A 20,070-nucleotide genomic window follows, 5' to 3' on the forward strand; every position below is an offset into this window, starting at 1 on the left:
GCTTTAAAAAACATCTTAATGATGGATCGGTGTTAAAGAAACCCCAAAACAAATTAGTTGATTTTTGATCTGCCTTTAACTTAGCATTGTGTTTTAAAAAGTGCAAAACATCAAAAAACAGCAAGACATGAAGTTTTTGTCTATTTTAATGCTCTAGTTGTCATAATAATGTAACTTAATGAAATAATCGATGTTTATTGAGGAAAAAGGCATCGAATTAATCTTCATTTGATGCTTTTAAACAAATATTGACATACGCAGTTAATTGTGATTAATTCCACCAGTTAACTGACATATCATGCCATAAATTCAGCTGAAACTTGCAGTCAGTTGACAGTTTTTAGGCAGAGTTTGTGGTCCTGCACAGTTTAGCTTCTCGAGTGTTGCATGCTCCGTGCATGGCACACAAACATGGACAAACATCAAACCACGACAATCAGATGAGAGTCTGGCTCTTAGATAATTAACTCTGACTCACTGAAAGAGGTTTCAACAGGCTTATGCCGCAGTCGGTAAACAGGCTCGAGGTTGTCAACATAACACAGGCTGAACAACACAATTTTCCATTTTGGTTTCTAAATGTCTTCTGAATCTCAATAATTTCATGCTAATAACACACCACTCACAAACACCAAAAAATAGAAAATACACAATATACATGAGGCACTGACAGCATCAGCTGCGTGGATATTCAAATTCAGTCCAACGCCGTCCATTACACTTGTCATGTTATAGCAATTATTACACATGCAATACATTAATGAATTGCACAACCCAAAGAATTGTTTTAAATACTGCTACTGAATATTATACTAAACTACTACGCTACATTTAAAAGCTAAATACATTTTGCTGTAATACAATCTAAAAATGTGTACATTATGAAAAATGGATGTTCAGTTTCAGATTAAATATTATTTTTGCTAAACAGCAATGAATAAATCCCATAAATATTAATTTTAACTGAGCGTTAGATTAGGGTAAATGTTATTTAAATGTAAAAACATGGGAAATGAGCATGCATAATTAAATATATTAAATATATTCCAGTATATATTTCAAACACGAACCCAGTGCATCAACAGCAGCTTAATGCTCCGAGGAGATTTTTGAAGAAAGAGAGACAGACAGAGCGGAGGAAAGCAAGGTTATTTGCATGGAGAGCCACGGACGCCCCCGTTCCCCGTATCTGATGTCAGTCTCCCGACACTGATAGACTCGGCGTCTCCCATTTAAGGGATAATGAGATTGCTCGAGCCACACAAACCTCTGCTGACTGCACTACACCGACGCTACGGCAGTCACTTCATCTCTCAGAGACTCATCAGGGTTCAGCTAAACAACTCCGCCTGCGCCCATCTTCCTCCGACCCAGACACTCGATACCGACGCGCTCGGCTCATCAAGAGCCCGAGCATCAGCGTAATGGAGAGAAGTGGGTGAAAACGAAGAGGACGCCTGATTGGCTGAAAACAGGCCCGGTTTCCATCGCGGCCTCTTCCTCGGGGCGGTAGAGGATTTGCGAACCTGTAGGAAAGAAAATTCACGAACGACATCTCTTTAATGTCTCAATTGTTTCTTCCAGAGAGCAATGGGAAAAGCGCCTTTTAACCCCACAGTCTTCACCTCGTATTTTGTTTTATTCAACAGGTCACACCAAGAGTGTCAACAGATCTCAGACGTTCCCATCATGCCCTCCAAAGACCATACATACATAAAAATAATTTCACAGCCCTTTACTACTAGCCGAACAATTTTGGTCCTGCATCGTTTGGCAACCAAAGTAAAACGCAGAAGATAAACTCTGAATCTATATTTTATCGCTAACAAATCAAATGTGCATATTAAAGCTTGGAAGATATACAAAACGCATCCAACTGGAATAAATGTAAACTATCGTACAACAAAGCAGCATTACCACATATTGGCAATAAAACATATTTAAAAGAATTATTCACATGACATGAGGCTACACGAAGGTTTTCAAAATGATCATTAATAAAAGAAACACATACTGTGGTATGGTGGCAATGTATGTAGGTTACTTTGATATTTAAATAAGGCGTTGAATGATTAATGTAGGCCTTTTCCTTTACAATGGTGTTTAAATGATGCATGGAGCCAAATGTACGAACAAAGAAAAGAAAAAGTATTAAAGTATTTGTTAGTGGATAGCTTTCAGTTACTGTTTTGGTACCTGTAGCACGTGCAGGTGTTGAATTGATGAAAAGAGTATTGGCTGAAAAAAAGACAGGATTTGTTGGGATATCGTGGATAAATATCCACTTTTTCCGGCGTTCCTTTTGTTTCACGTAAGCGCTTCCGTAACATTTTCCCGCCAAAGAAGACGCTTCAAACGAATCGTGAGCAAATCGGCGCTTTCAAACAAATCTTTTAATCAAATGATTCGCTCTCGTTCACTTTCACACTAAACTACAGTCTTGGTACGATTCGGAATGAATCGCGAACCGTTTTGCGAAGCCTTTAGACCGATTCGATCAGAGAGGAAAGGATTCATTCGAGATTTAAGCAGCGCTTGTGAATTATTTCAATGTGAGCTCTTTCAGGTTAGTATACTGCAACTTTCCTCATCAGAAATGACGCTGTGAAATTAGCTTTGTGCTTGGTTCTGTATGCTATAAATACTCAAAAAGAGTAGTTGACTGGCTATTATGACAACAATCGGCAATCGGTTGAATATGTGTAAGAAATAATTATGCATGCCATCTTAGATAACAGAGAAAAACTCACAACTACTATAAACCAAAATAGGCCAAAAATATTCCTGAAATTAAACAAAAACAAACCCAAAAGAGATGGTTGTGATCAGATTTGGTTTGGAGGCTGATATGGGAAAAATTGCCAATAAGAACCTGAGACTTCTTTTAAAACCGAACTACTGATTAAAGCGAACGAGTATAGATCTGATCATATTCAGTTTATTGGTGTTTAGAGAAAGCAATGAAATGGATATCTGGTAATATAAAGATAATAACATCATTCACTTTCAGTATATTTCAAGACTCGTGAAGCTTAAATAGCGGAGCAAGACACCGGTTCGATTCCCAAGGAACGCAAGAACTGAATGCAATGTAAGTTGCTTTGGATAAAAGCATCTCTCAAATGCTAAAGAATGCATCTTTATATCATATATATACACACTGCTCACAAATAAAACTTCTATAATTCAGAGGTTGCTCTTTCACTGTTCAGAAGATTCTGATTCATTAAATGATCAGCTCCGTCTTAGATGCTTCTCCTTAAATGTATTAGATAAATTAAAAAAGACACACAAATGAGTATAGCATACAGAGCTATAAAATGAATGTAAAGGGCAGCTCAGAGCTGTTGATGAGAAACGTCTGCAGACTTTGATATCTCGGCAAACGCCTCTTATCACATTCCACTTTCGTTCTATTGCTCTGCGCTCAACAACCGACTCACTTGTTCCTGTGTTTATTTCTCAGAAGGAGACGCACCTGAGACTTAATTGAACCGTCCGGAGCTGCAAAAGAGCAAAGCAGATTTCCTCAGGGATGACAGATTTCATTTATGCTATTCACGAACCGCCCGCGTCTCACACACAGGCGCGTTTACACGAGCGGCGGCACAGGTGCACGCACAAACGGCGTGCGTTTCGAGCCAAAGCCGGGGGGCCCGTCGCCATCCCAGAGCCTCGGAGGCGCGGGACAGGTGACACGACGGAGGGAGGGAGGAGGACGGCGCACACCAGGATGCTGGGGCTTTTCGCTGCGCAATAAAAATGCTAATCCGCTCTATTCCCCTGTTGATCGGCTCTATGTAAAACAGGTTAGAGTTCCCCGCTCCACATGTGTACCCTCAATTTACCAGTTGGCCTTCCTTTGTCCCGCTCTCTTTATTTGTTCTTCATTGAAGGCAGTGGCCTGGATGTCTTCACACATCTTCCGCCGGACTCTGCTAATGACAATGACAGCGCTGGCTTCGCTGCTGCGCCCACACACCGCCTTAATGATGCCTCCGCAGGCCCAAGACAAAGAGAGCCGTGGACGCGGCATTGTCCCAATTAAAGGTCACCGAACAGAAGAGGTCTTAACTGTCCCGAGCCTCCGGCCACGTTCGGCTCAAATTGTCGGCTGCCACTGTCGGTTGTCTTCAACTGTTGTGCGCGCCACGCTGAGTAATGTTGATTTCGGACGATTTTATCCTGTTTGGAGTTCATTTATTAGGTCAGGGCTTTTGGTTTTGCTCGAGGAACAAGATTGTTTTAGCGGGAACCCAACTGTTCCAGCTTAAACAGAACAGCACACAAAAAAGTTCGTATTTGCTTAAAAGGTTTCTTTATTTTTTTGTGGTTGACTTGGCTTGTTCGGTTATGACAAAACAGTCATACTAAAAGATAATTGTGAGATACTAAGTCAAATGTTGCACTTTTTGTGACATACGGGCCGAAGTCTCAACTTTGAGATCACAAGCATCAGCGTTTGATTTCAGCCATTGATACGGTCTTACTCAGTATTAAAGATATCAAGTCATAATTACTGTATGACACAAAAAGCCATTATTAGATATAAAGTCATAATTATGACATAACAAGCCAATTATGAGATAAAAGTCTAAACTGTGGCAGCTTTGTTGTCTTCAACTGTGCATCACGCTGAGTTTCATCTTGGATTTTACTTCTGTATTATTTATTAGGTCTGTGCTTTTGCTATTCATCTGCTTTTGCTCGAGAAACAAGATTGTTTTAGACGGAAGCATGCTAACATAGAAAAAAATATATTAACTTTTCATTATTTGCTTTAAATAGATCTGTTATTATGGTTTGCTAAAGACATAATTCCAAGATAAAAACGTTTACAATTAACAATTATGAGAGAAGATATAATTATGATGCAAAAAGCCATTATGAGATAGTATGTCATAAAAGTCATAAAGGTTTTTAACTGTTGTTAAAGTTGATATGTATTTAAATTTGGCAGACACTTTCACCCAAAGCGACTTCAATTGCATTCAAATTATAAATACATTTCTATCAGTTCTAGCATATAATGGGAATCGAACCCATGACCTCAGCGTTGCTCTGCTCTTTGAGCTGCTGGATTTCAATTGAGTGGCAAATTAATCTGAATTGTGTCGTTTTTTTGTGATTCTTGAGGACCAGGGCATGATCGAGGTGCATCCAATTTCGTTTCTACAAGTAACAGATGAATTTGCATCCGGACTGAATGACCAGTTGATATCAACAACAACAGTTACGCTAAGTGTTCCCTCTTTTAATACAAAATTTCTTCTTAGTAGTCTAACTATGCACGAATATAAGATCAGTTGCATTTTAATAGTCGACCCTAGGTGTAGTTCCTACTGTCCGTGACACTTAAAAAGGGAAATGCGATTCATTTTGGGGTCGTGACCCACCAGTTGAGAGCTGCCGCATTAGACGGCTTTAATGTTTAAGGTTTTAGGAACTCTGTCGAATCAGCGTGTTTGGAACTGACCGAAATAACAAGCCGACAAATACATCCACACCCGTCTGAAGCTCCTGAGCCCGAGCAGGTTTATCAGCCTGTCCGCACACACTCCCGCTTTCTTAATCTTCTCCGTTTGCTCTCCGAAGGGCCAAAGCGAAGCGGCAATCTACATAATGTCGGCTTTGTCCCCCTCGTAGTTTCTTTAACTCTCACATCTAATTAGCTTCAGGGACTGCACGGGTGCGATATGGGGTTTCCCGGGGCGCGCCCCCCTTTCCCCTCCAGTTGGGCCGTGGGCCGGACCGGTGGGGTCTGTTCCCCAGAGACCGGTTATGACAAATAAGATTAATGTCTCTCAAGCCTCCTGAGCCACACAGATTAGACTGATAGCTGATTTTCTCAAGAGAAGCCCCATGTGTGAGCGTATGCATGCGCTTGTCAGAGCATGCTGGGAACGAGAGAGCGGCCGCGGTCCCCTCCCCTCTAATGACCGCTGGAGCGTAGAGGGTCAGGAGGGTACGGGTCAAAAGGTCCTCCTCGGAGGGTTCCCTATCTTCATGAGCACTGAAGCGTTGGATGAAGGGGTGAGGCTCCTGTGAGATTAGGCTTTAAACTCTCCATTAGGAGTAAGAGTGGAAACGAAAGGCCTGAGGGCAGTCTGAACCTTCTTCTACACATACAGCACCTGTTTTTCTCTCCTTCACGTTACACTACAAAACTAGTTTTCATTTTTTCCATTGCCAGGCATTAACTGTTAAATATGATGAATACGATGCTATAGGATGAGCTGTACACGAAGTTCAGGAATTCATGCCTCGGCTGCTGACACGGAGAAATAATGAATCAATCAAATAAAGAAAGCGTCAACCTTTTTTTTTATTGTACCCTCATTTTATAATCAGATAAATTGTCAAGTTATTATGAGATTATTAAATAAAAATTTCACTCATAACTGAGATAAAATTGACAATTATGAGATAAAAAAAAAAAAATCATTTGGCAACATTTGTAAAAATATAATTTCTTAAAATAATTTTACTTTCCATTTCATAATTCTAACAGTATTTTTTACTTATTTGTCATTTTATATATATATATATATATATATATATATATATATATATATATATATATATATATATATATATATATATATATATATATATATATATAAAATTATTAGCATAATTATAAATGATAATTTTTTTAATTATACCCACATTTCTTTATAATTTTGGCTGCCCTATTTTTTACTTATGTCTTATGTAAACAAAATTATGAGATAAGAAGTCATACAAATGTCAACTTATATCATATTTTCCTACTTATAAATTAGATAATGAGATAAATAGTAAGAATTATAAGAAAAAACATAACCTTTATTATGAGGTACAAGTCATGTCAGTGACAAAAAGTTTTCACTACAATTTCAATTAATTATCTCATAATTTTTTAATCTAACGTAACTTTTTTTAAGCGTGGGAAACGGCCTTCTGCAGAGGAGTGACAATAAGCCCGACGTGATTTGTTCGGCCTGCATTGATTCACGAAAGAAAGCGCTGCATTCAGCAGAATGAATCAGAGGAGTCGCATCTATTCAAAAGACAAAAACTCTTCTGAGGTCTTTATAACTTTTGATGATCCTTCCTATCACTTCAATGTGTCAGCTCGCTGACAAAGCAACTTCCCAGACAGTATGTTCTTCCGGATACACCGGGAGCTGTTGTAGAGACTGCTACTCTCCACAGCGCCAGAGCCATAAGCAAACTTTTATGAAGCAATTGTGCTTTATTCATAAGATGTTTGCTCTGTAATAATACCACTATGTCTGAATTTGGCTTGAATTATTCTAAAATAAAGGTAAAATATCGATGTCTAAGCATTTCTTTTTTCGCACGGCTCTCTATTATTCCTTCACAAGAACAGTGCACGTTGTATTTTTTTCAACAGACAATTACTGTACCAATAACATTCATGTAATGGCCTTATTGTGAGTTCAGTGCAATACACACAATCTTTGAGTTTCTCATAACCCCAAATAAATCCCAATGTTCTCTGAAACCGGGAAACCAAAATCATTTTTTCAAGTGCGGTAGGATACAGCTCCAGGCATTACAGCATTTCTTTTCCTTTGTAATCGACTTAATGTGATTATTGCACGTCATTCCTTTATGTTACACGGCCAAACGCATTGTAATGTTTACTATTATTTACAATGATAATTCTTTCGCTTCTGTCTTTTCCGAACAGCTTGCCTAATCAAGCACAATGCTTCGTTTCGCCCTTTAATGCAGACTTTCTATATGATCCTGTAATCAGAGCGAGCGAGAGAGAGAGAGAGAGAGACGGAGGGCAGCTGCTAAGCCTGGATCTGCCCATCAATGTCACCGGCCGGCCGCGGCAGATGCAAAGGGGCATCGGGTCTCCACCGACACACCCTCATGAGAACAGGAGCGGCGCTCTGCAGAAGTGTGTGTGCGTGTGTGTGTGTGTGTGTGCGCGCGCACGTATGCTTTGGTAAGAGAGATAGATGGTGCAATAACTTGTGATTGTATGAACGCATGACTGTGGAAATAGATTGTGACATTCTCCTGTATCGTCTGAAGCTGTGAGTTTAACCTTATTTTTTTCTTTTGTCAGCTTTTCAGCGGTATATGATGGCTTCATCCATCCATCTGATGCTCTCTTTCTCTGGAAAAAAAAAGTGGGAAAAGTGCAGGCGTGACCTTATGGAGCGATTTCCACCTAATCTGACCCACGGTGTGAAAATGGCATCGTCGGCTTGATTCGATCAAATTAAATTATATTTTGGACTCGAGGACGACTAGTTTAATTTAGGACACCTTGCAAAACATTTATAGAGCGTAGGGCTTCGTGTCTTTCTTCCGCGCAGCACAGAACAAGATATTGAGAAAAATGTCATAGGTTTAAAAAAACGTGATGTTTGCATAACTTTGCAAACCAGATGCGTGTTTTTTCATGCATGAAAGCATATATATTAATGTCAGACGTCTAAAGAAGCTTGTTCCCCGACTGGATAAAATTGCAACAAATTCCTTTTTTTTTTAAATAACATTTAGGACTTTTTCTCTGAATTTTAAGGCAAACTGAAGACATGAATAAATTATGAGACAAAAACCTATACTATATATATAAGATATAAACTAAAAAAAAGTCCAAATTGTGAGAAAGCTTGCGATGACATACTTTAACCATGCATGCATATCCTTTATAAAACCAGTGTTTAGTCAATAAAAAATATATTAAAACGATCATTTAGATAACGTTTCTGTTCTGGATCATAAACTGGTTGCTAACGTTGACAAAACCAGAATGTGGTCAAAAAAAAGACGATTAATTAACAACTAAAACAAAAACAGGGTCAAGGTTGATTGAAAGATGACTCGGCTTTTTTTTCCCACTAAATCTACACCTGAACATAAACATAGGTTCATACAGCATTCAACATGGCCTTGAAATAAAGAAATCCAAAATATAATTCACAAGAACACCCCAATTAGTTGACGTGATCAGAAGAGCATCAGATGAAAGACGTTTGAAGTGACGTGTGCTTCTACGACATCCTGCCTTTGACCTTCCTCGTGTCCTTTACAGCCTGCTCCAGAAGGGCCTTGTGTACTGATTTGAATCGTTCTCATTGAAAAAAGGCGTACGTGAGAATTAAATGTCAATGAAGTTCTTTTGATTTCAACTCCGACGAGACGTTTGTTCGGTGCGTCTCAACACACCGTAGACTATTATTATGCAAATGAGGCGCACTTCAATATTTTCGCCCGTGTTTTTCCAGCTGATGTCAGCACTTCCCGAGAAGCCTCCGTGCGCGAACGTCCTTCTCCCCCCATAAACATGTCAGGTCGCCGTGGGCTGCCGCCGCCGCCGTCCTCTCGAGCGCTTGGGAATGTCAACTGCTGTGCAACAGTGTCCTACATACTCACTGCGTGCTCCTGATACGGTTACACACATGCGTGCACATTAATGTGGAATCAACCTAAGGGTCATTCTTTTAAACGAGAGCCATTTTTGTCCCTCATTTACATGTGTGTAAAATAGAATTACCTCATTTTCCACAAGGCTGACATTTTGGGGCCTGCTATGTCCGCTGATATCCACATGTGAGTGATTCGATTTACAGAAATTGTATGGAAGAGATTGCAATTTTAAGTTGCGTCCTCTTTTTTTTCTTTTTAGTAACATGCTAAAGGCAAAGTAAAAGTCTTTTTCTGCTATGAAATAAAATAAATGAAGTTAATTACGATTTCTGCCTTTTCCCTCACAGTTGGGAGTTTATATTCAGAATTTGGACTTCTCATATTTCACATATCATCTCAGTTTTGAGTACTTGTACATCTATCTATCTATCTATCTATCTATCTATCTATCTATCTATCTATCTATCTATCTATCTATCTATCTATCTATCTTACCTGCATCGTACCGTATAGCACTGCAGTGAAAGGGCAATGTGTGCATGCGGTGCTTCTTAGTGAACGAAAGGCTCGAGTGCCCTAAATGAGAAAATGAACAATGCATAATGACCCTCCGGTCTCCACAGACACGAGTGCGAAGCAGCATCTATCTCTATAACGCTTTCTCCCCGGGTCTGAATGTTTGTGAAACGACAATCCTACCGCGGGACGTCCTTATTCATCCCATTGAAGGAGTGAACAATGAGAACACGATGTCAGACAACAGTGTGTACTACAGCTCCAGGATCCGCGTTAATTGCGGACATATGGCTCCTACTGGAATCATTGAGGAAACGGACCTTCTGGTACCCAATTCGTGTGATTTGCATGAAAAGAAAGCCATTGGTTTATAGACCGTGATGTAAAAGAATGACCTGAAAGCCTGAGGCCACAGCCAGCAGTTGATTTCGTGGTTCGCGGCAAAGGCAGCGCGCGAAAACGCAGCGCGGGAGGGCGGATTCGGTAACGTAGCAATGTTGCAAATGAAGCGCAAAACAACAAAATCTTGCAAACAAAAAAATGCATTTATTAAAAACGCACGCGCGCGAGCTTATTCTGCACTCTAGCATAGATAAGGTAAACATATGATGCGCTATCTGGATAAGGGGATGAATTTAAAAGATCACAAACAACTGCACCAGGTTCAAAAAAACGTTTCATTTATGGAAACCGCGCGGATGCGTGATGTAAATAACCCGCTCTGTCTCGTTTCAGGCTTCGAGAAAAATCTGGCGAAGGCGTGCACGTCTCACATCGTCATTAAGCCATCCAGTTCAATGTTGGTCCCGGGAGATTTTTTATGGATTAAATTAAGTACTTCCATCTTCATTTCCCACCTGATCGCAGCCATATAAATCCCAACAGCTGATCAACAGACTTCAGAAAGCCCGACGCCTTCAGACGGAACAGCTGGGAGATAAAGCAGGAGAGAGGAGAGCGAACAGGCTGACGCAGACTCAGCTGTTTCACCGTCCTTTCTGTGTCTTTAGGGGTAGAAAAGCATATCGGAAACTAGAGGACTAGTTAGTTTAAACTTAAAGCCCTAACCTGGAAGATACGATCGTCGCGAAGGGTCCCAGCGGAACTAAAGAGAGCGGAAAAAGAAAGCGAGGGAGAGAGAGAGAGAGAGAGAGAGAGCGCGCGAGAGAGAGCGCGCAGCGGAGCGGAGCTGTCCAGTGCTGAACGCGCACCGCCGAACGAGAGCTGTCCAGTGCTGAAGTTGCATTTCTGCCGAGAGCATCGCAGCGTCGCATCAACACAAGCGCATTCAGGGGCTCGAGGGTCTGCCGTAACCCTGCGCTGGCATCTGAATCTCGGCATTACCGAAGAGGAACGATACTAAAAAAAAAACGCGTTTTGCCCCAGCGTTGCATGAGGAAAGCGAGCGATTCGACCGGCGGACGAGAGCTTTTCCCCTTCACCGTAAAACATGCCAAGGTCTTTCCTGGTCAAAAAGGTTAAGCTTGATGATTTCTCATCCGCTGATTTGGAGAGCTCCTATGGCAGATCCAGGGCAGACCTCAGCCTGCGCTTTCACGAGAAAGGTAACCACATTTATTTGACACCTCGATCGTGTTTACGCAAGGGCGAGCGCACGTATGTTGACGTCTGACGGTTTATAATCGCAAGCTCGTGCAGTTGACCCGCGGTAACATCGCGTTCAACACCGTGAGGCGCATCAGTTTTTGTCGAGTCGGCACATTTCAGGTGTTGCGCTCTTTCAAGCACGCATTCGGCTCGCTTTCAGGCGCATTTTTATTTCACAAAACGCAGCGCTAGCAACAAGTACTTCACGTTTACACCGAGAGTTATCAAAACGTGAATTATCAACGCACGCGGTCTATTAAGGGAACGCTTGATCATGTTTCACGTTATTATTCACGCTCTACATAACCCGCGCTTTGCATATACTTGCATAAGCAGACGTTTATGGAATATTCATGCATGCATCTGGGGGTTACAGGGTAATATCTTTTGTGCATTCGGTACACATCGACCTAATTCTGCACAATTTCTATCAAGGCTGCAAATGCAATTATAACCGAAGCGATATCATTCTCCTCGCCATTGTGTTTAAATGGGTTGCCACGCTAATTGAAATGGAGCGCTATTGATTTTTTTTTCTTTTTCTTTTGCTCGCGCGCGGGTTAATGTAGAAAAAGTCATTGCGTCTGGGTTCACCTCAACGAGCTGAAGTAACAGGAACTGTTGCATCGCCTTCCCCCTCACAGGCTACATCAGCGACTACATGACCCCGGCGCCATACGATGGCGAGAGCGACAACGGCATCAAAGTGCCCTCACCCGGACCCATCTACAGTGACTATGGAGCGCCGGATTCAGACCAGCCCGACAGCCCGCAGTCTGAGATCTCTTCAGGCTACATCAACGGAGACAACGCGGTCAGCGAGGGCTACACGGTGGACGCCTTTTTCATCACGGACGGGAGGTCGAGGAGAAAAGCCATCAGCAGCCCCAGGAGCCTTCAGCGGCACACGTGCAACGAGTGCGGAAAGACATACGCCACGTCTTCCAACTTGAGCAGACACAAGCAGACGCACCGCAGCATGGACAGCAAAATGGCCAAGAAGTGTCCCACCTGTGGGAAGGTTTACGTCTCCATGCCGGCCATGGCCATGCATTTGTTGACCCACGACCTCAAGCACAAGTGTGACATATGCGGGAAGGCCTTCAGCAGGCCTTGGCTTTTACAGGGACACATGCGCTCGCACACGGGCGAGAAGCCCTTCGGATGCGCGCACTGCGGGAAGGCATTCGCCGACCGCTCGAACCTGCGTGCCCATATGCAGACACACTCGGCCTTTAAGCACTACAAGTGCAAGAGATGCAACAAGACCTTTGCTCTAAAGTCCTACCTGAACAAGCACTACGAGTCGGCCTGCTTCAAGGGAGCGTTTGCTCCTTTGAGCCCAATGGAAGTGTGAACGGATGACAGCACAACAACATCAACGACGACGGCGGCGGCGACGCCTCGGAGGATTAATCGCATGTACCTTAACTTTTCTTTTCTAAGTGTACTCTTTCTCCCGCTGTTCACGTATTCAGAGCCGAAATTTCACTCGTTTTTGCCAAAACTCAGAGGACATTGAAAATGTCTTTGTTTCTCTCGAAAGGTCAAACCTTTTCTAAGTATTGGATAATATTGTACTGCTGCCAGTGGCCACAAAAGTGTTCAGCATTGAGGTAAAACTATTTATTCATCAACTTATTTATGTATTTATATATTTATTTCCTACGAACCGTTAATTTGCACTTTAATTTGTCGTTCAGTTGCCAAGCCTTCGTCATCAATATGCCAAAGCATTTGCCACTTTCTGAATATCTTATTTTTGGTTGCCACTTTATAAATTTGTTGCATGCAAAAAAAAAAAAAAGGAAGGGGAAAAAAAAAAAAAACAATACTACTAATGAAATCTATGCCAATTTTATGAAGCTTTGGATTTTTTGCCAAAACCTAGATAGCATCCGTCGGCAATATTTCTCGGGAGTCATGATGAAGAATAGAGCAATAATGCATGGTATTTTTAAAAGCTAAAACGAGTAATAACTATAGCATTTTTAACCACGATTTTATCCAATACTATCAGTAGTCATTCAGAAGTTAAATATCAGGGAAATGCCAGAGTAGTATTAGCGGATACTTCCACGGGACGGGGAGGGGAAGGGATATAGGGTCCTTTTGTAAGTGGTTATGCACTGCCTGCCTCTTATTTAATAACGTAGTTTTAGAAAGTAGGCGCGTGCGCTGCTGATCGGACAGCTTTGCGTGCGATCCGGATCATTTGCTCCAAATCTGCGGATGTAAACCTGGATGCGCTGTTGTAGGAGATCCTACTTCAACACGGACAGCTGGACACAGCAGGTTGATCTTTGAAAAGCACTTCTTTGAGAACATTACGACTTTTTTTGAAGAAAAAAAACAACAAAAATAGTAGCACAAACCTTAGCAATTCAGGTAGACAGGCCTTGTATTAGTCGAACCTCTGTTTTTGTATTTACGGACATGGAGAACTAACTGTTTAATGCAAGACGCCTTGTAAATAATCCTTTGGAATTGAATATTTCTACAAGCTGTAAAGAATCAAATGAACTTATTTCTGGACTTCTGTTCCCTGGGTTTTTTCCCCCAGCATTTGAACAATGTAAAGCACAAACGACACCGGGCATTTTCTCACTTCATAATAAAGAACCAATAAGTAACAACGTGTTTGTGGTCCTGTTTGTTTCCGTCACGCACGAGAGCCGTCCTCTGCCGAAACTGGAAACGTGCTGATTCAGAGCGATGCATGCAGCTCGGTTGAGTAAGCGTGCGCTGACGTCAGTTCGGTGACGCCAGGTTTGTGGTGCATGCAGCGTGCATAATGTGTCAGCGCATCCCAAAGATCGTTTCCGAGATGCCAAACACTCGTGCGATGGCTCTTCCGCAGGATTCAAAGCATGCTTTCATCTCAATTAAATCCTTGACTGACGCCTTTGTTACACATGATTGAATTTTATCCGCATTGTGTTCACAAGGAGCTCTTGAGAAAAAGAGCATGTGATCAAAGAGAATCCAGCAACAGCCTCTCTTTATGGAAAGATCCCTGTATGCTTTGGCAAATATAGCGGTTGCATTACGGTACTTAGACTACAGTTACGCTCTTGGCCGTACTGCAGCGGTAACCTTGAGACATGCAAGTGGTGGAGGGAATTTGGCCGTCAGCTTTATCCAGGTCCCAGCAGAGTTCTTATCAACAAGGACTAAAGCACTTCAAAGTGCCTCCTGCTGACTGTGGCTGAACAACAGCTTCATTACTGGAGCGTTTGCTTTTACATAAGCCCACCAAACGCATTACCTACGTCCCCTGCTTTAAAAAGCATGCATTTTCGTAGTGCATGCACGGGACGTAAAAAAAGAGTTTTTACGGTCAAACGACTGATTTCTCCTTCAAGGTCATTTGCGAGATCTGCAGGGATTCGTGCAACTTCCCCGTCTACAATCAGCATGACATGCAACCCTTTTGACTTCTGTATTCTAATTTGATGGAAATGTATCACCTTTTTTTCTGTTTGTTTCTTCATGTGAACAGATTTGGAGAAACTGGCCAATCGCTCACCTGCAGTAAATGGGTGCCGCCAGAATGAGAGCCCAGGCAGCTGATAAAAGCATCACAGTGATCCACAGCACTCCAGTCCAGTCCAGAAATGACTGTCTTGTTAAGCAAAAAGATGCATGTCCATCTATCATCCAGAGGTTCAGCCTGTTTCTAATATAGTCCTCTATTCATTATATTACAAAAAATGTCATCTGGTCTGAATCATGAGACAAATACGCACAGATCATGAACTGAAAACGATTCTCAGACAGATTTGTGTGTGCATTCTCATGGGAGAAGACAACAAAAGATGGACCTTTGCAATGAAATAAGTGTCATTGAGGATTATGGATCCAAATTTTGCCCTGAAGTGATGGTTTAAAGTTCTTACAAACATGCAGCTTTTCATTGATGGTGGCACCCATTCACTGCGGAGGATCCATCGGTGAGCAAATGATGTAATGCTAAATTCCTCCAAATCTGTTCCCACAAAGAAACTAATTCTTCTACATCTCGGATGGCCTGAGGGTGAGGAACATCTCATCAAATGTTTAGTCCTTTAAGAAAGTAAACAGAGTTTTGACTTTGTGCTGACTTCGGAACCTCAGCAAACATCATTTTGTAACGCCTCAAAAGTCTGGATGCGTTCAAGAGTGAAATGCCTCGACTGCATCCAATACTCCTCCTTCAAATTGCAAAAAAAAATCAAGCCTGTGGGCCCACGGCCAGCGTAGTTTAGTGGTGGGATACACGGTTTTGGGAAACAGCCAAAAATGCATCTGTGCTACACTAGTTCCCATCTCACAGCAGCAGACAGGTGGTTAGAAACAAGTGGTTGAAAGCACTTTCACAACAGCAACAGGATCATGCATTAAGGAATTAAATAGTGAATTTTTATTTACGATGACGTTAATTGATGGGATTATAACTGCAGAGGCAGTGTGTGTGTGTGTGTGAGTTCGTGTGATGCTCCACCAGCATGACTCATGAACATTAGCAGGCAGAAGGGTGAAGGAACACCAAAAACCCTCCAGTCTTGAACATCTCTCCAGGATGACACACAACACTTTGTTCTGACCCTCCGTGTGTTGAGTAATACTCCTGTGACTTTCCCTGTGTCTGTTCACAACCTCCAAGCCCGTGACACGTGATTCATTCGGCTTTTTACTTCCAACCTATAAAACTATTCAAGTAAATAAGATATGAAGTAGAAGGAATAGTTCACGTTGCTCATGCTATTTCCTGCGGCCCAGAAGCCATTGAATAATACATTTAATTGTGTCTTTGTTTGACTCAGATCTATCACATGACTTCAGAAGACTTGGAATTCAATCATGTGATCATATGGATCGCTGTTTTCTCGGTCTCTTTGGAGTGAGACAGAGTCACAATGAACTGTCATATGTGTAATGATTCTCTGAAATTCTCATTTTGCTGTAAACGATAGCAGAAGTTTGAATTTTTTTACTCATTCGGTCATGTTTTCAATGAGAGTCGAATCCTGATGCACCATGGTCTTTTTATGAAATGTCAGGTTACCTATTAGTATTACAGACCTTATTTTCAATGATTCTGTTTTATTATTTTTTATCTCGTAGTTTTCAAAATGCCAAACCTTGATCTTCCCATGAAATGACAGACTTCTCTCTAACATATGCAGTACTTCTCCGTTCATTTGCATAATCCCCGCCCCTGCACGGTTCAAAGACCACGCCCACATCGTAACATCCAATCAACAACCGATGCATTGAAACGAAGCCCCACCCTACATTTTTTTTTTTGAATCGTCCATTACAATCAATGTATATCACAATACTGAAAACATCTATCACTGCATATATATAGCAAATCTCAGCTGCTCGACTGTTGTTGCAATACGTATTAGATATTATTGTCCAGCTCTTCATATAAAATGATCCAACTTTATCTCCATACCTAAAATGTACTCACATAAAGCAATGTATTATACAGCAACTCTCAACTGCTTGCTTGCTTATATTGTCACAAAATATCAACTATATTATCACCCAGATCTAATTAGCTAAATGCGACTAAGGCATGAATATGTTAAGATATTCTTGACATTAACATTTTCTATATAGCTGCTTTAAAACAATGTGTGTTGTGAAAAGCGACATGTAAATGAAATTGACACGACAATCAGGCTCTTCCTAAAATAATCAGCAAATTGGCCCAGACGTCATGCTGTGGTCCAAATCTGGCTGCAGAGAATATATTGCATAACACTGACCTTTCTGAAACACACACACACACACACACACACACACACACACACACGCACACGCACACGCCTGCCTTTGCGAAACAACAGAGTAATAATATCTGCTGTTTTGATTAGGTCAGAGCAACACGTTTCACTGGAACGTCAACATTTCTATTATTATTTGCACATGTGTAGCGCATTTGGGAACCCAAAATAAAACCTAATAAGACATGAATGTTGGATCCGTTTCCAAACCACGGGCCTTTTCCAAAAAGGCCACGATTAATCAGATGATTCACTTCGCTTACGATGTTATGGAAGCGAGTCCATTCATTTGAGTGAATCAGATGTCCGTGCCGTGGACAGCTGACTGCATCTGCGCGCCGAGAGGCCATGCATGGGATCAGAGCCTGTTTTTGTGTCTTATACGTCCTGCTGAGCTCCAGACTCTGAGCTGGCGGATCATTATCGGAGCTGGATCTGCTCTCCCGAGGAAACGTCTAATTGTGCTGCGAGGGGCAGCATCAGCAGAATCCGGGACGTAGACGGGAGACAGGTGCGCTCAGGCCGGGCGTCCGCCGAGCTGCCAGGACTCTGACGTCAGAACGCAAGCCTCCCGCCGAGCCTGACCCGCGCTGCTGCTTCCTGCCCGGAGAGGAAGTAGGTCTTTCACACTTCCTGCCGGGAGAGAACGGGCCGCAGACAGACCCGTGCTGTGGGTAATGTTGCAAAAACACGACAGCTTATGTCCTTCTCACCTTTGCTAACAATATAGTGCATGGTGTGTGACGTTTTAAAGCCTCTAAAGTCATCAGAAGCTCGCTGATGAACCTCTGATTGATGGTTCAATAAAAGATCTTTTAGCTTCGTTGTACAAACATCACCTTATCATGTTCAGATGCGAATATCAAATGCATTTAATAAGCCTTTTGAAGGACACTTACTGGCTTATTTCTTAATGATCACATTATATAGTTTGATCATAAAACTAACTCTCATGTTACTAAGACATATTATTTGGGTATATAGAACAAAAACATTTATTTCTATGCTTAACTGACATAAAAAGCTATCAGAACTTCATCGCTTTTTTGGCCATGAGAATATGTACCAAACTGCATATTTTTGCTGAGCTTCTGAATGAAATGGAGTAGTTTTTTCCTCCATATTTTCACCATGTCATACCTATTTGAGCCGAAAAAACCTGACGTATCAAATATGATACTCAAAGAGCAAAAACAAAAAAAAAACATGCAATATATTTTAAATATTTCCGTTTAATAAAGCGCTCAACGATCATTTCATGTTAAACGATCACTGTTATATGTTTTAATGTAATGTCAAGATTTCTATTTGGATATCTTAGCATTTCCAGACGTCTTAAATGCACAATAAAAAGTTATTAGCATGCACAATTTAGCCTTTCTATTTCAAAACAATGGCGTTATTAATTGGGCGTGCTGCCATCACCTTTCTAATCATTTCTGAGTGAAAACGGTTCCTGCAGCAGATTTGTAATTTTTCAGCTTTAGTTTCGGAGCAGACAGAATGTTTGTTTGCGCGCTCATCTCTCCCAGATGTGGATGTGCCGATGACATCACACCTTCCCAAGCAGCTGATTGGCGGTCGGGTGTCGTGAAACAGTTCGGCGCTCTCTAAACACGTCCATTCCTTCATTCACTGCGAGCTCTTTTCCATCCGTCTCGTGTTCGCCACCGGACAGAGGAAGCACTTAACATTTCATAAATGTGATTGAATCAACCTTTAACAGGCCGTTACTCACACACGTGTCTGACAGAAAAGCCACTTTCCAAAGGGCAAGTGCAGTAGCTGGGCAAATATTTCCAAAACCGCAAGAAATGCTTTGCATGTGTGTGTGTGTGTGTGTGTGTGTGTGTGTGTGTGTGTGAGCGAGCGAGGGGTGGTGTTGACCCAGTTTGGCTGACATGCAGCGAGCGGCTTGCCAGGCAGCGCAGGAGATGCACGTTTCTGCACAGCCCCCCTGTGTTTCCCCCTCGGAGGACGGCAGGGTGACGGTGCGAACCCAGACTCTGCCTCCTCCTCTCCGAGATCAGCTGAAATCATCCCTCCGTTCCAGCCTCCTGATTGGCTGTTCGGGGGTTCTGAGTAAGACTTCGCAATTAGCCCGGAGGGGCCGCATGAGAAATCAGCCTGAAATGGCAACGTGTCTTACTGACTTACTCTATGAGTGTGTGCAGAATGAATGAAAAAACTGAAAGCTAATTATTTGTCTTTGGTCTTAAATTAATACATAAATAAATAACTATTTATTTTAATAATAAAATGTGATTGTTGTAAACACACACACACATATATATATAGTACAACAAAAACACACACACACACACACACACACACACACACACACACACACACACACACACACACACATATATATATATGCATTTATTTTGCACAGAGGCTAAATAAATTGTCTTTAGGTCAAAAGTAAGTATATAAATATAAATATAAATTTTAATAATAAAATGTTATTGTTGTACTAATACACACACACACACACACACACACACACATATATATGCATTTATTTTGCACAGACAAAAAAAAAATGCCGCAGTAAAAACATTTGTTGTTTTAAAATTATAAAAGTGCTAAAATTTAAAAGCACTGCGACAAATATGATAATTACTAATTAAATTCCACGGTAACATTTATTCAACATATTATTTTGCACTTATTTATTTTATTTTTGTATTAATCGTTTATTATTTTTGTGGTGATAAGAGTAGGAAGTTTTTTTAATATCAGATTTTTTAATAGATTTTGGAGGAAA

At 41.4% G+C, this 20,070-nt stretch overlaps 1 protein-coding gene across 1 annotated transcript; it reads left to right on the forward strand.

Annotated features, from left to right (window-relative positions):
• Positions 1-10,486: 10,486 nt before the first annotated feature.
• On the forward strand, positions 10,487-13,355 carry scrt1a (scratch family zinc finger 1a). The gene is made up of 2 exons (XM_043232930.1): positions 10,487-11,480; positions 12,168-13,355. The coding sequence occupies exons 1-2, from the start codon at positions 11,366-11,368 to the stop codon at positions 12,878-12,880; spliced, it is 828 nt and encodes a 275-aa protein (XP_043088865.1). The 5' UTR covers positions 10,487-11,365; the 3' UTR covers positions 12,881-13,355.
• Positions 13,356-20,070: the final 6,715 nt, after the last annotated feature.

The sequence above is a fragment of the Puntigrus tetrazona genome, unplaced genomic scaffold (assembly GCF_018831695.1).
Source record: "Puntigrus tetrazona isolate hp1 unplaced genomic scaffold, ASM1883169v1 S000000746, whole genome shotgun sequence".
In the NCBI taxonomy this organism is placed as follows: domain Eukaryota; kingdom Metazoa; phylum Chordata; class Actinopteri; order Cypriniformes; family Cyprinidae; genus Puntigrus; species Puntigrus tetrazona.

Excerpts from the sequence above, each read along its gene's own strand:
- scrt1a (XM_043232930.1), top strand. The coding sequence starts at position 11,366 with ATGCCAAGGTCTTTCCTGGTCAAAAAGGTTAAGCTTGATGATTTCTCA. Across the intron at positions 11,481-12,167 it reads CCTGCGCTTTCACGAGAAAG|GCTACATCAGCGACTACATG; the intron begins GTAACCACATTT and ends TCCCCCTCACAG.